The sequence below is a fragment of the Bison bison genome, unplaced genomic scaffold, assembly GCF_000754665.1.
Source record: "Bison bison bison isolate TAMUID 2011002044 unplaced genomic scaffold, Bison_UMD1.0 scf7180017864471, whole genome shotgun sequence".
NCBI lineage: Eukaryota > Metazoa > Chordata > Mammalia > Artiodactyla > Bovidae > Bison > Bison bison.
Window position 1 is genome coordinate 31,300,620 of NW_011495032.1, and position 13,272 is coordinate 31,313,891.

General features: G+C 42.3%; 1 protein-coding gene across 1 annotated transcript in view; it reads left to right on the top strand.

Moving 5' to 3' along the window:
- Positions 1 to 1,794, top strand: part of LOC105003717 (gamma-crystallin F-like) — a gene marked incomplete at its 5' end in the record, with an annotated part of 10,423 nt that extends 8,629 nt beyond the window's left edge. Inside the window, one exon of the mRNA XM_010861090.1 lies at positions 1,522 to 1,794. Within this exon, the coding sequence (XP_010859392.1) occupies positions 1,522 to 1,794 (273 nt within the window). The remainder of the gene's footprint in view (positions 1 to 1,521) is intronic.
- Between the last annotated feature and the right edge of the window lie 11,478 nt (positions 1,795 to 13,272).

Below are 13,272 nucleotides of genomic sequence, written 5' to 3' on the forward strand. Positions count from 1 at the left end.
ATCTGTTCAGAGTGTCAAAACACTCTGCCACAGGTGATGAACTCCTCACACTCAGGTGGTACTTAGGCTAGTCCCTGGGCTATTTCTCTCTTTCCTCACCTGTAAAATGGGGCTACTAGGGCGGCTAATTCATAGAGCTGTGATGAGGTGGGAAGGAGATTGCCTGTCACCTGGCAAGCCACCCTTCGCCCTACAGATATTGACTACTTTGAACATCCAGGGTCTCTCAAGTCCTGCTTTTTGATTCAGCAAAACCACTAACCAGCAATGTGATTCCAGTAGCCCCTGCAAAGCCACTGCTATCCAAATAAAGCCCAAACAGCCTGGAATTCCACAGTTAGGGATGCTGTAATGTGACTGTGACCAAGTCCTGTGGAAAATGTACCGCTTTGAGTAAGTTTGAAAGCCCCTCAGAGGGTTTAATGCCTTGATAGGACCCAGACTAGCATTAGGAGCCTGGAAATCTCAGCTTCCACCTTCCAGTGCTGACTCTTCTGATTACAGCCTGAAAGCTCTAATCATTAGTTTCTCATAAAAGAAGATAACATGGTGTGTTAGGCGGTTGTGAAGATCAGATTAGACAACGGACATGTGAACCCTTTGCAAACCATGGAAGATGCCTTATTAGCAGTTTTTATGCCTCAGAATGAATTGCTTATGAGAACCTTTGCTAAGGAGGGTTTGATGGTGGAAGAAGGAAAACTGAATATGTACATGCCAGGACGAAACAAGCAGATAAAAGCTCAAGTGCTTAGAAGAGACAGACAGGATTCACCCAGGACTAACAGCCTCCCTTCCATTTTCCTAAAGGTCTAAAATCTATCCATCTAGGCAGGCCTCCTTCATGATTTTTAGCTTCTATTTTTATTAATAACCTAAAATATATTTTGACAGATCACATGTTAGAGCTGAGAAATGAAACTTAACCGTTAACAATGGCTCTTGCTTTTCAGGACTTCAGAATAGCAGGACTCAAAGCAGAAAGGCAGGAATTAGATGTCTGGGCTTAATGGTCATCTTCTGTGCCTTACTTACGCTGGGGAAAGCAATTCTGCTTCGTCTCTCCCCAGCCTCTTCTAATGCTACTGAGATCCAAAATAATGCCTTTTGCAAGAGATATATTTGCTTTTTTATTTTAACATCTAATTATTTTATAGCCTCTGAGGGGACTCCAGACCACCAGAAATCTATCAAGGAAAGAACAAAAAATTATATATAAAAATTGTTTCTTAAGAATGGTACTAAGTAGGTACTAAATGTGGTTCATGTAGGTTGTGGCCCTGGAAAACTCTAGGGAGAACCATGCATATCTTGATCTATGTGAATAGCACACCCTTCAGTTCTGCAGTTTGCAGTCTACCCAGTTGCACACGGTGGCTCTGGTGTTGCCTGTCTTTTAAACTTGTCATCTCTGATGTAAAAAAGACTTTGTAAATGCCCATTCCCCCAGGGGTGTGAGTGATTAGTGGCTAAGGACTAGGTTCTCTGACTTCTCCCATGTGCCGACTGCTGAACCCACAGACTGGTTCCCACCGGCTGAGGATCTATGAGCGAGAGGACTATCGAGGCCAGATGGTGGAGATCACAGAGGACTGCTCCTCACTCCACGACCGCTTCCACTTCAGTGAGATCCATTCCTTCAATGTGCTGGAGGGCTGGTGGGTCCTCTACGAGATGACCAACTACCGGGGGCGGCAGTACCTGCTGCGGCCGGGGGATTACAGGCGCTACCACGACTGGGGGGCTACAAATGCCAGAGTGGGCTCCTTGAGGAGGGCCGTGGATTTCTATTGAAATATTTTTACTCTACCCTTTTCTCCACATGAAAGTTAATAAAATATTTCCTGTGTGCTTGATGCAATAATGTGTCTCTCTCTTCCTTTCAAGCTCCTTGAAAGGGCTCAACAAAAATAAAGCTGGGAATAATGCAGATTTTCTTATAAGTATCAGCGGGAAAGGTGATGTGGAGTTGCAGTAAAGAGGACAGGCTCAGGACAGAATGCCTAGTGCCACAACCACTAAAGAGCTTTAGTTGATCAACAAGTTGCTTAACATTTCTGTGCCTCAGTTTCCTAATTTGCAAAACTTGGTGTAATGATACTCTTCATTTCTTAAGTTTGTGGGGGTGGATTAAATAAGTTCTTCTTTTAAAATCCTTGACACATTTCAGCTTTGCATATAGTAGTTTTTAGGAAACTGTTCTGCAAGCTTGCTGGTGAAACATCTGGTCATCTTCTTAGTACTCTTTCCTTAGTAGAACTCCCTTTTGGAGACCTCATTAAGTAAGACAGCTAAGTGCAATTGTATCAGAGGGAGACAGAGTTAGATAGATGTGTCTAACACATCTTTGGTATAAATATATGTGATTACCAGAATAGTTTTATTAATATATGTGTATCCAGAGCACAAGGATAAGAACTAAGCGCTACCTAAGGAACTGCCCAACAGTCTCTTCCAAACCTTTTTCTACTTAGGTGGGAGACAAAACATTCAGATAGTGTGCACTGATAAAAATAAGCACAGAGGGACAGAAGTAAAGGCACAAGGTACATGATCAGGAAAATAACTTGCAACCATGCAAAGTTCTTGAATCTACTATTGGCTAGGCTGATATTGTCCCCATACTTGGATCAATTTTCATTACCTCTTGCTCATGAATCAACATTTGATAATAATCATAGCACTAAGGAAGAAACAGGGGGACTAATCATTTAATTGAATTCAAAATTTCTTTGCAGGAAGATAAAGTTTATCAAATGTAATTTAAGTAGGTATTCTATTATTTACTGAATTTTCTTCAGTTGAAAATACTAGACTTCTTCATTTCAGATGTTGACACATAATTGAGAAAAAAAAAAACAAATTACTTCCCAGCTTAGGGGTTTGATTTAATTTTGAAAATGGCAACCTCTTATTGAAATAAGTTCTTGGTGAGTTGAGTGGGCATGATTACCAAAGAGCTACTGCAAATCATTTTTAACTTGAAAATATCTAGCAGTTAAGAAATAAGTTGTTCCCAAAATGCTAAATATAGTAGTCAAATTATGTAACAGTTTACTTTCCTAACACACGTGCACATTACAAGATATTTGAAGAAGCTCTAAGGACATTCAGATCTGTGCTAATACAGTAGTCACTATCATGTGACTATATTTGGCTAGACTTCATTTGGCTAAGTCCAGATTTCAAAGACTTAGTAGGGACGTTAGAATGCAAAATATCTGAATATTTTTCCAATTCATTTAATGTTGAAATGATAATATTTTGGATATATTAGATTTAATAAAATCTGTTATTAAAGTTGGTTTTACTTGTTTGATGTAACTGTTTCAGAAAAGTTACATTTATGCCTCTTACTATAACTCTGTTGATCAGACTTTCAGGCTAAAAAGATGAGTTGTAATTTGTTTTCAGATACAACTCAACCTGAAACTTGAGTTATATGAAAGCCTCACAGTTAGGAAATGGCAGAGAACATGGTTAAGCTTTACATAGTCATTGAATGTCCACTGCCTTATGAGGAGATACTCAATGAAATTATAATATCCACCTATCACTGATGCAGGGAGTGGGGGAGTGGGCCCTCATCTTGTCTTATCATAGGTTTGTTCCATTAACAACATTGAATTGAAGTTTCAGCAACAAATGAGAATGATCCTACCTTCTACAGATAAAAGTCCCCTCTTTCCTAAGCTAATTTTCCTTCCTTTCCCGCTCCCTGTCCAGGATGGCCCTTCAATTATAGCATTTTCATTCTGGAAGCTGCCATGTTTGCCTCCCTGAAGTTTTTCAAACACTGTTGACAATGTTATAGATTTTATAAAGAGCTTGAAAAATAACCGGCTAAAAATAATCATCTTTGACACTTTAACTACTCTGGCCAAATCAATACATTGTGGAGCAAGATCACATGCTACTATTTAGGAGAACAACCAGTTTTTTAAGAGTTATAATGATGAGAAAAAGACAGCCAACTGCTAAAGAGATTTTTAAGAATGGTAAGTACATGGAAGGTGAGAAAGAATAGTTGAACATTCTAGAAGCTACATCATCCAGTACTGGAATATCAAGAGGAATTAGAGCTGAATAGAGGTGGTACAAGGCTGTGGTACATGAGATTGGTTTGATTAGTTTTCTGTGACTGTGGTTTTCATTCTGTCTGCCATCTGATGGAGAAGGATAAGAGCTTATGGAAGCTTCCTGATGGGAGAGACTGACTGTGGGGAAAACTGGGTCTTGTTCTGATGGGTGGGGCCATGCTCAGTAAAACTTTAACCCAATTTTCTGTTGGTGGGCGGGACTGTGTTCCCTCCCTGTTGTTTGACCTGAGACCTGGGCAGAAGCATGCCTCCCCTGATTCAGTGGCATTCTTTGGAAGATACCATGGTTGCATTCATAATACCTATGGTCTTTGTGTGCATGATCTCCAAGTGGGAGCCTCCTCTGACCATCAGAATAATTATCTGAATAATAATATTTGGAACCAGAGTCTCCATTTTAGGAAATAAAGTTAACTTTTGTTAAAAATGACTAAGAGCCATATTCCCTAGGGACATCTGCTAGCCTCCTGGCAAGGTAAGAAAGTGCAGATAATCTGTTGCTTTCTCTTCTCATTATTTCATGAGGTATTCTTTGAATTGGAGTTCTAAGGAAACTTTGGTTTCTTGAAACTATTCCATCTCCAGAAGCTGAAAAGGCATTAGCGCTTGAATTTGGAAGACAGTATCAGTTCATCTTGGAATTGTTGGGCCATGCTGGATAAATGAAGGCATAAGATTCCACAGCAGAGGTGATGTCTCCTTCTTCACGTACTTCCCCTGTACTTTGGCTGGTTTGGACACTTTGTTTTTGGTTTTCTTTCTTTCCCCAAAGAAAACCAAAAACAACCTTGACCATGAGGTCCCAGACTCTCATAGAGTTGGATACAACTGAGTGACTGAACTGAATTGAATTGAAGAGGTGGTACAATTCTGTTTTTTAAAAGGTTATATATTGTGCATAGAATTCAGATTGCAAATGTTCAGGAAGAGGACACCAGTTCTCATTCATACACAGGAGTTTTTTTTTTTTTTTTCCATCTATTTGTTTACTCTACTTTTTCAATCATTGGAAAACATCAGATAAGATGGAATTTAATTTATTAATTCCTGAAATTTAAAGGATGCATATATGGTCCTGGAGAAAGGGTAATAAAACAAGAGGGACCCTAGGTGTTTCCCTCCTTATTAATGGTCCTGATGAGAGGGTAACAGGCAAGAAGGCTAGAGGTCTTCAAATGGAGGAAATAGGCTGCAAGTGTCAGACATTTTTTATCTCTCTCATAAGCAGCAGGAGGAAACAAAGGATTATTTCCCCTTCTCTATACAAATTTAAAAGGAGATTTCTCTTAAAATTCTGTGTTGCTATGACGACATCTGGTACCACCTGAACTTAACTTTTCTCAAATCTTGAACTAACCAACGCATTTTTCTTATGGAAATGTTTTTCTTAAGCTATGTTATTGAACTATGTATTTGCCCCAGACTCTTTCTTCAAGTCCTTCGCCCAAGACTCAGAACCTATGTTTTACTCATGCAAATATTCTCTTAAGCTACATTTCCTTTCTCTAATTAGCAGCCTACTAGTAGCTTATGCAACTTCCTGCTAAAGACTAGCAGGGGAGCACTCTTTTCTGCCCCCTTCTGATATCTACGTCAGAAACTTTCTCTAACTCTTTTATACTTTACTAAAACTTTATTACACAAACGCTCTGAGCGATCAAGCCTCATCACTGGTCCCAGATTGAATCCCTTTCCTCTGGAGGCCAAGAATCCTGGCATCTTTCACGGCTCAGCAACAACCTTTCACTGACACATCCACAGGCTTTTTCTAGGTACAAAGAATAAATTCTTCCTCCAAATATGTGTGTGCTTAGAAATGGGATAACAATTTTGCATTTTACTTATGTTGTTGCTGCTGTTCATTTGCTAAGTCATGTCTGACTCTTTGCAATTCCACAGACTGTAGCATGCTAGGCTTCTCTGTCCATTGTCTCCCAGAGTTTGCTCAAATTCATGTCCATTGAGTTGGTGATGCTATCTAACCATCTCATCCTCTGCCACAACCTTTTTCCTTTGCCTTTAATCTTTCCCAGCATCAGGGTCTTTTCCAGTGAGTCAGCTCTTCCCAACAGGTGGCCAGAGTATTGGAGGATCAGCTTCAGCATCAGTCCTTTCAATGAATGTTCAGGGTTGATTTCCTTTAGGATGGATTGTTTGGATACCCTTGTTGTCCAAGGGACTCTCAAGAGTCTTCTCTAGGACCACAATTCAAAAGCATCAATTCTTTGGCACATAGTCTTCTTTATGGTCCAACACTCACATCAGGACATGACTACTGGAAAAACCATAGCTTTGACTATGTTTGTTGGCCAAGTGATGTCTCTGCTTTTTAATATGCTGTCTAGGACTTCCCCTTGTGGCTCAGACGGTAAAGCGTCTGTCTACAATGCAGAAGACCCGGGTTCGATCCCTGGGTCGGGAGGGTCCTCTGGAGAAGGAAATGGCAATCTGCTCCAGTACTCTTGCCTGGAAAATCCCATGGATGGAAGAGCGTGGCAGGCTACAGTCCATGGGGTCGCAAAGAGTCAGACACGACTGAGAGACTTCACTAGGTTTGTAATGTGTGACTTCCCTGGTGGTCAGATGGTAAAGCATTTGCCTACAATGCGGGAGACCCAGGTTCCATCCCTGGGTTGGGAAGATCCTCTGGAGAAGGAAATGGCAACCCACTCCAGTACTCTTGCCTGGAAAAATGGAGGAGCGTGGATGGAGGAGCATGGTAGGCTACAGTCCATGGGGTTGCAAAGAGTCGGACACAACTGAGCAACTGAACTGAACTGAACTGAACTGGGACTGGCCTGTTGCCTCTGGGTGTGTCATTTAGCTTGCAGATTGAGGATCAAGGTTTAGTTGAATTTGACTAGTCATTTTGGGCCCATTTGATTTTAATCAGTTTATGTTATGCCCTTGGGCTATGTCATTCTTTCAAAAGTTGTGCCCTTCCCCCTTCCCTCCTGTTGCTCTTTTCCTGAGCACCGTCTGGGCCCACAATGTTGCCTCTACAATCTTCTAGGGGACAACCAGAAAATAGCTGGTTCTTGGGAGGGAAATACTGTATAATATCCAATCCCCCTAGATATTCAGGCCTTCATCTTCCACGATTCCTGCAACTTGTGCAACAACAGCACTTCTCAGTGAACCCGCTAGGGCAGATGACAGGCACACAATGCCTGCTAGAAGTCCATCTATTGGTGGCATCCTTTCAAGGGCAATTGGGCTTCCAGGGATAATGTTTGCCACTTTGGGAGTTAGCCCTGCAGGCCATTTGGGCCCAAACCCTTGCTACCCTTCTCCTGAAGTTACAAACATACCCCTGGATCAAGTCTCTACTCTACTTTTATGGAACATCTGGTCTGTTGCCTTTTCTCAATTTGTTCTTAAGAACTCTGCCCCCTTATAGGCAACATTGCTCCTCCTCACTTATTATTAAAATACTCTTAATGCCCCTAACAGGGCCAGGTAACCCACTCCTTTGTCATTGCTTCTGTTATTATCTAGGGCATGACAATATAGTGGATCTATGACAATGAAATGTTTACCATTGGAGACATCCTAACCTGCTCTAATGGAGAACTAGGGAAAGAAATCAGTGACTTACAATCCCTTAGAGCCACAAGAGGATAAGGCTTATGACTGTTACACTGTTTCCCAGTCTCAGGGCACAGGCTTAGATTGCTTTACATCATGATATCTATTCCCATCTGCAGTGGACAAACCAGCAATAAGTTAAGATTACAACCCCTTATTCCTACCCAGTACATTGGGGACACCCAACTCCAGCCTGGGGATCCCAGGAAGTCAACCTGCCTTGACCTACCCAGGGATCTGGTCCTCAGAAGGTTGTCACACCTCAATCTGTTCAGCGATCCACCAGTCCAGGGGTCCCAGGAGGTCAACATGCCTCGACTTGTCCAGGGACCCAATTCTCAGGAGGCCAATCTGCCTCAACCTGCCCAGGGATTCGATCTCCAGGAGGCTGTCATGCTGCAGCCTGCCTGGGGACCTGCACCCTGACCCAGGGACTCCTGGATCTCAGATTGCAAGAGTACTGGCTCGGATAAGCTTCAGAAAGACTCACGCCTAAGGAAGTCCACCCACGGAATTAGAAAGAAGCCCATTAGTTGTGGGACTGCACCCGGTCTCAGCAATAACTCAGGAGTCCAATGGAAAGTCTGAAAGAGGCCCTCCAAAAGTTAACCAATCTGGACTTACACTCTTAGGAGGGACAGGTGATTTTAAAGGACAAATTCCTGTCCCAATGTGCATCAGACATCAGGATAAAGTTACAACAGCTACAGCAGCAGGATCCTGATGCCTCTTTTGATAAAATGGTCCAGACAGCCACCAATATCTTTTATAATAGAGAACAGAAGATGGAAGCCAAGGCCCAGGAAAGGGAGAAAAGGAAAGAGACAAGGCATGCCCAGATGCTGGGTGTCCTCCAGGGAAGCCCTATGGCAAACCCCGAGTCCTTAAAAGACAAGGCACAAGGCAAATGCTTAATCTGTATACAGGTGGGACATTAGGCCAAAAAGGGTCCAAACTGTGACAAGTCTCCTAAAATGGCTTGCTACAAATGCCATCAATCGGGACATTGGACAGCACTCTACCCTCAGTACCCAAGAGCCTCAAAGTCAAGCACCAAGCCCTCCCTCAGGGTGGTTCAACAGGACTGAAGCAACCTGTTCCAGCCAGCCTGCCTGTCACAGATAACCATCACAGGGGTGGAGCCAAGGGTGCAACTGGATATGGCAGGTAGGTCCAAGAATTTCTCGGTTGACACAGGGGCTACCTACTCTGTCCTGAACTCCTACTCTGGAGCCTTCTCCTCCCAAACCTGTACTATTTTGGGTGCTACAGGAAAGCAATTACAAAAATATTCACCCAAGCACTTCTTTGTTGCTGGAATGGACAAATATTTTCCCACCAGTTTTTGGTCATCCCTGAGTGTCCTACTCCCGTTTGGGAAGAGATCTTTCCCTACCTTCAAAATCTTACAGCTATTCCACTCCTGATAGAAGACACTTTAAAACTCTCTCAGGGCTAACTATTTTCATCAGCGAATAAGTGAAACAACTCCTGATTGGGAGAGGCCACCTATGGATGTCTGATGAAAGGATCCTCAGATATCAAGTAGTGCTGACGGAAAATCCAGGCCTGACTATATCCCCTTGTGAGGTTTTTAACCCAGCTACCCTCCTGCCTACTCCTGAGGGCTCTCTCCCCTTTCACTCTTGCCTAGAAACCTTAGACCACTGGACAAAACCCCAAGAGGGATTGTCAGAAGATCCTCTGACCAATCCTGAGGAAATCTGGTACACTGGTGGAAGCAGCTTTGCCTTGGATGGAAAAAGAGCTGGATATCCAATGTTGAGACAGACCATGGAGGCTAAACCTTTGCCACCAGGTACTTCAGTCCAATTAGCTGAGCTCATAGCCCTGATTTAGCTTTAGAGCTGGGAAAAGGAAAAAGAGTAGCCATTTACACTGACTCCAAGTATGCCTTTCTGTGATACATACACATGCTGCTATTTAGAAAGAAAGAGGCCACTTGACCATCTGAGGGTCCCCAATCAAATATGGTGATAAAATCCTAGGCTCTTGGAGGCAGTCCATCTGCCCACTGAAGTTTCAGTCTTCCATTGTAAAGGACACCAAAAAGGGAGCACAGAAGAGGTACAAGGAAACAAAGCAGACAATCAGGCAGCTAAGAGAGCAGCATTACAGAACAATGACCTAATAGGGTTGGCCACCCTAGTTCCACAGACTAATTTGCCAGAAACTCCTTCATATTCTGAAGGTGAGACTCCTAAGATAAGAGTGAGGGCTTTTAAGAAGATCATATGGGGTGGTTCCAAAAAGAGGGACTCCTTTTTCTTCCTGGGAATCTCCAATGGAAGTTGGTTAACTCCTTATATGCCATCACTCATTTAGGGGAGGAGGCCCTCCAAAGATTACTAGAAGGGTCCGTCAGAGGAACAGGCCTCGAAACAACTATAAGGCAAGTGGTCTCCTCTTGTCCCACTTGCTAATTAAACAACCCCCATGGAACTCGAAGTCGCCAGGTGGCCCAGTCCATCCAATGGCGTGGGACCCACCCAGGAGAAGACTGGCAGATGGACTTCACCCACATGCCAGTTTCTCAAGTGTATAAATACCCACTAGTCATGATAGATACATTCACCGGATGGATTGAAGGCTTTCCCACTCAGACAGAGAAGGCTGAAGAGGTGGTAAAAGAACTGCCCCATGAGATTATTCCAATATTTGGTCTGCCCAGGTCATTACCAAGTGACAGTGGGACATCATTTACTTCTAAGGTTACCCAAGGGGTCTCTAAAGCACTGAGCATTACTTATTATCTCTGATGTGCCTGGAGGCCTCATCTTCAGGAAAAGTAGAAAGAGCCAACCAATTCTTATAATCAGCGATAAAAAAGATAACCCAGGAGATCTCCCTGGGATGGAAGGCGGCTTTACCAATAGCTCTCCTCCACACCTATACTGCCCATAAGGAACAGGTTGGTCTTAGTCCTTATGAGACGATATATGGGAAATCTTTTGTTTATGTCAATGACCCCTTCCTAGATCCAGAGGCTCAGACCCTCTGGTCTTATATCATGGCCACTGGGCAATTCCAACAAGACATATCTTGTGGGATGTCAACCAGGACCCCAAATATTCTAAAGAGCCACCACTATACGCTCCAGGGACTCAAGTCCTAATTAAAGTCTGGAAAGATGGGTCCCCAAAGGCTCAACTCCAGCCCACATAGAAGGGCCCTTACCCTGTAATATTTTCTACCCCCACAATCAGTCAAGGTACTAGGACACGACTCCTGGATTCACTACTCTTGAGTCAAGCCATGGAAGAAAACAGAAGAAGACACTCAATACACCTGTGAGCCCCTAGGAGATCTCAGATACCTATTCAGAACTACAAATGAGTGCCATTCTAATGAACACCCCCAAAATTAGGTTTCTGGGGATAAGATTTCTCAGGACAGCTCTAAAGAGCCAACACAACTTGGCAGGGGTTGTACTCCAAGATAGACAGGAAATAGATCTCCTGATCCCTTAGCAAGGAGGGACTTGAGCCATCTTGAATGAGACATGTTGTTTCTGGGTAAATACCTCCAGTTAAGTTTAAAAAAAGTCTCACAGTCCTCAAGAAAAACATTCTAGATCCTACAGGACCTCAAAGAACAAGCTTGAGCATTCTTAGGGTGGCTACAATCTTTCCTTGGGGGATCCTTCTCCTGAAAATGGGGAATTTGGAGTTGACTAATGCCCCTACTAATCCTTGTTATCACCATATTGATGCTGCTTATGATTGCTCCATGTATTATCAATTGTCTAACCCATTTTGTCTCTGCCCAGGTCAACAGGCTACAACATGCAGTGCCAGTTTAACAAGGATATATAAAATTACCACTGACCATGGAAAATATCACTCACCTTTAGATAGACACGACTGAAAGGACTCTGAGCCTTAAAACTAGCAAGAGGGGGAGGTCCAATGCCCCTCACTGTCCCAGTTCAACTGGAAGTAGCCAGAGAGACCTCGACGCCCCTATTCCCAAAGAATTGGGCCTCTGAGGCAGGAATGTTATGTAGTTAAAATAGGAAAAAGGAGTCCAAAATGGTGGTGGCTAAAAGACAAAGAAAGGAAAAGTCTACGAAAATAGAACAAAGGAAGGTCCAAGGACCGGAATGAGGACCTCAGGTAAAACCAACAGCCCTCCTGGCTAGCCTAATTTACATAGGGCAGGCTCAGGGGGAGGAGAAAAAACATATAAAAGGAGGAACCAAAATTGAACCGGGGGGTCTTTTGGGTCGACCTGCCCTCACTCCTTGAGGATGTATTTTCCTTTGCTTTCTAAATAAAACTGAGCTGAAACATGGAGCTATAACACTGATCTATCCATTGCTTCAAAGTTTTGCTGTGGCAATACAGAACCAAGGAAATTACAAGCTCCCCTGACAAAATATCCCCTTGATAGCTCCAATTTTCTTGAAGAGATTTTCAGTCTGTCCATTATATTATTTTCTTCTATTTCTTTGCATTGTTCACTTAAGAAGACTTCCTTGTCTCTCCTTGCTATTCTCTGGAACTTTGCATTCAGTTGGGCATATCTTTCCCTTTCCTTCTTGTCTTCCACTTCTCTTCTTTTCTCAGCTATTTGTAAAGCCTCCTCAGACAACCACTTTGCGTTCTTGCATTTCTTTTATTTGGGAAGGTTTTGGTCACTGCCTAGTGTACAATGTTAAGAACCCCTTCCATAGTTCTTTAGGCAGAGTACCAGATCTAATCCCTTGAATCTATTTGTCACCTCCTCTGTATCATCATAAGGGATTTGAATTATAATCATCTCAGTTATAGATGAATTCAAAGGGAGAGATTTTCCCTTCAAGATGCAAGCCTTGATATTTTGCAGAAACACATGAAAATATTTGTGAAATAGCTGGATGAGAGTAACATTTTATGGAATTTCAAAACTAAAACCTAGAGAATTTGGATAACAAATGAAATATTTATTAACATGTGCAACAGAAAACCTGAAAATGCTGTTCTTTGTGAACAGAATGCTTGTAGATCAAAGGCAAAGAAAAAGACATACCAAAAAGGGAAACTTTTTTTGTTTGTTTCAAATCATATGCTACCTTTCAAAACTCAGTTCAAGTACTTTTTTTGTTGTTTTTAACAAGATGAAGCCAACAGAAAGTTTCCAGGATGTTTGTTCTGACATGCAGTTTTTTTTTACTCTGCCACATTTGTAGCCATAGAGAAAGATACTGTCAGGCTGACTTATTGAAGGAGTTCTCCACAGTCAAGCAAACTATAATTTTGATAAAAGACTAAATAATGAAGTGATAAATTGTTTATGGCACTTGAAAGATAAAGAGTTACTTTTGCAAGAATTATATGTATTGTTGGCTTTATGAAAAATCTTTGCCCTAGACAGCAGAGGAGCTGTGTGTCATACTTAATAATTAAAAGGAAAAAGAAACACTGAAAGATTTAATAATCACTCAACTTGACAAGTAGTGCGCATTTCACACAAGAGAGTAGTGATACACATGTACGGATTATGTGCACTCATATGTTTATGTCAGATGTTAGCCAAATCAATTATAACATCAAATTAGAGAGGGGAAGGGGAGTGTGCAGAA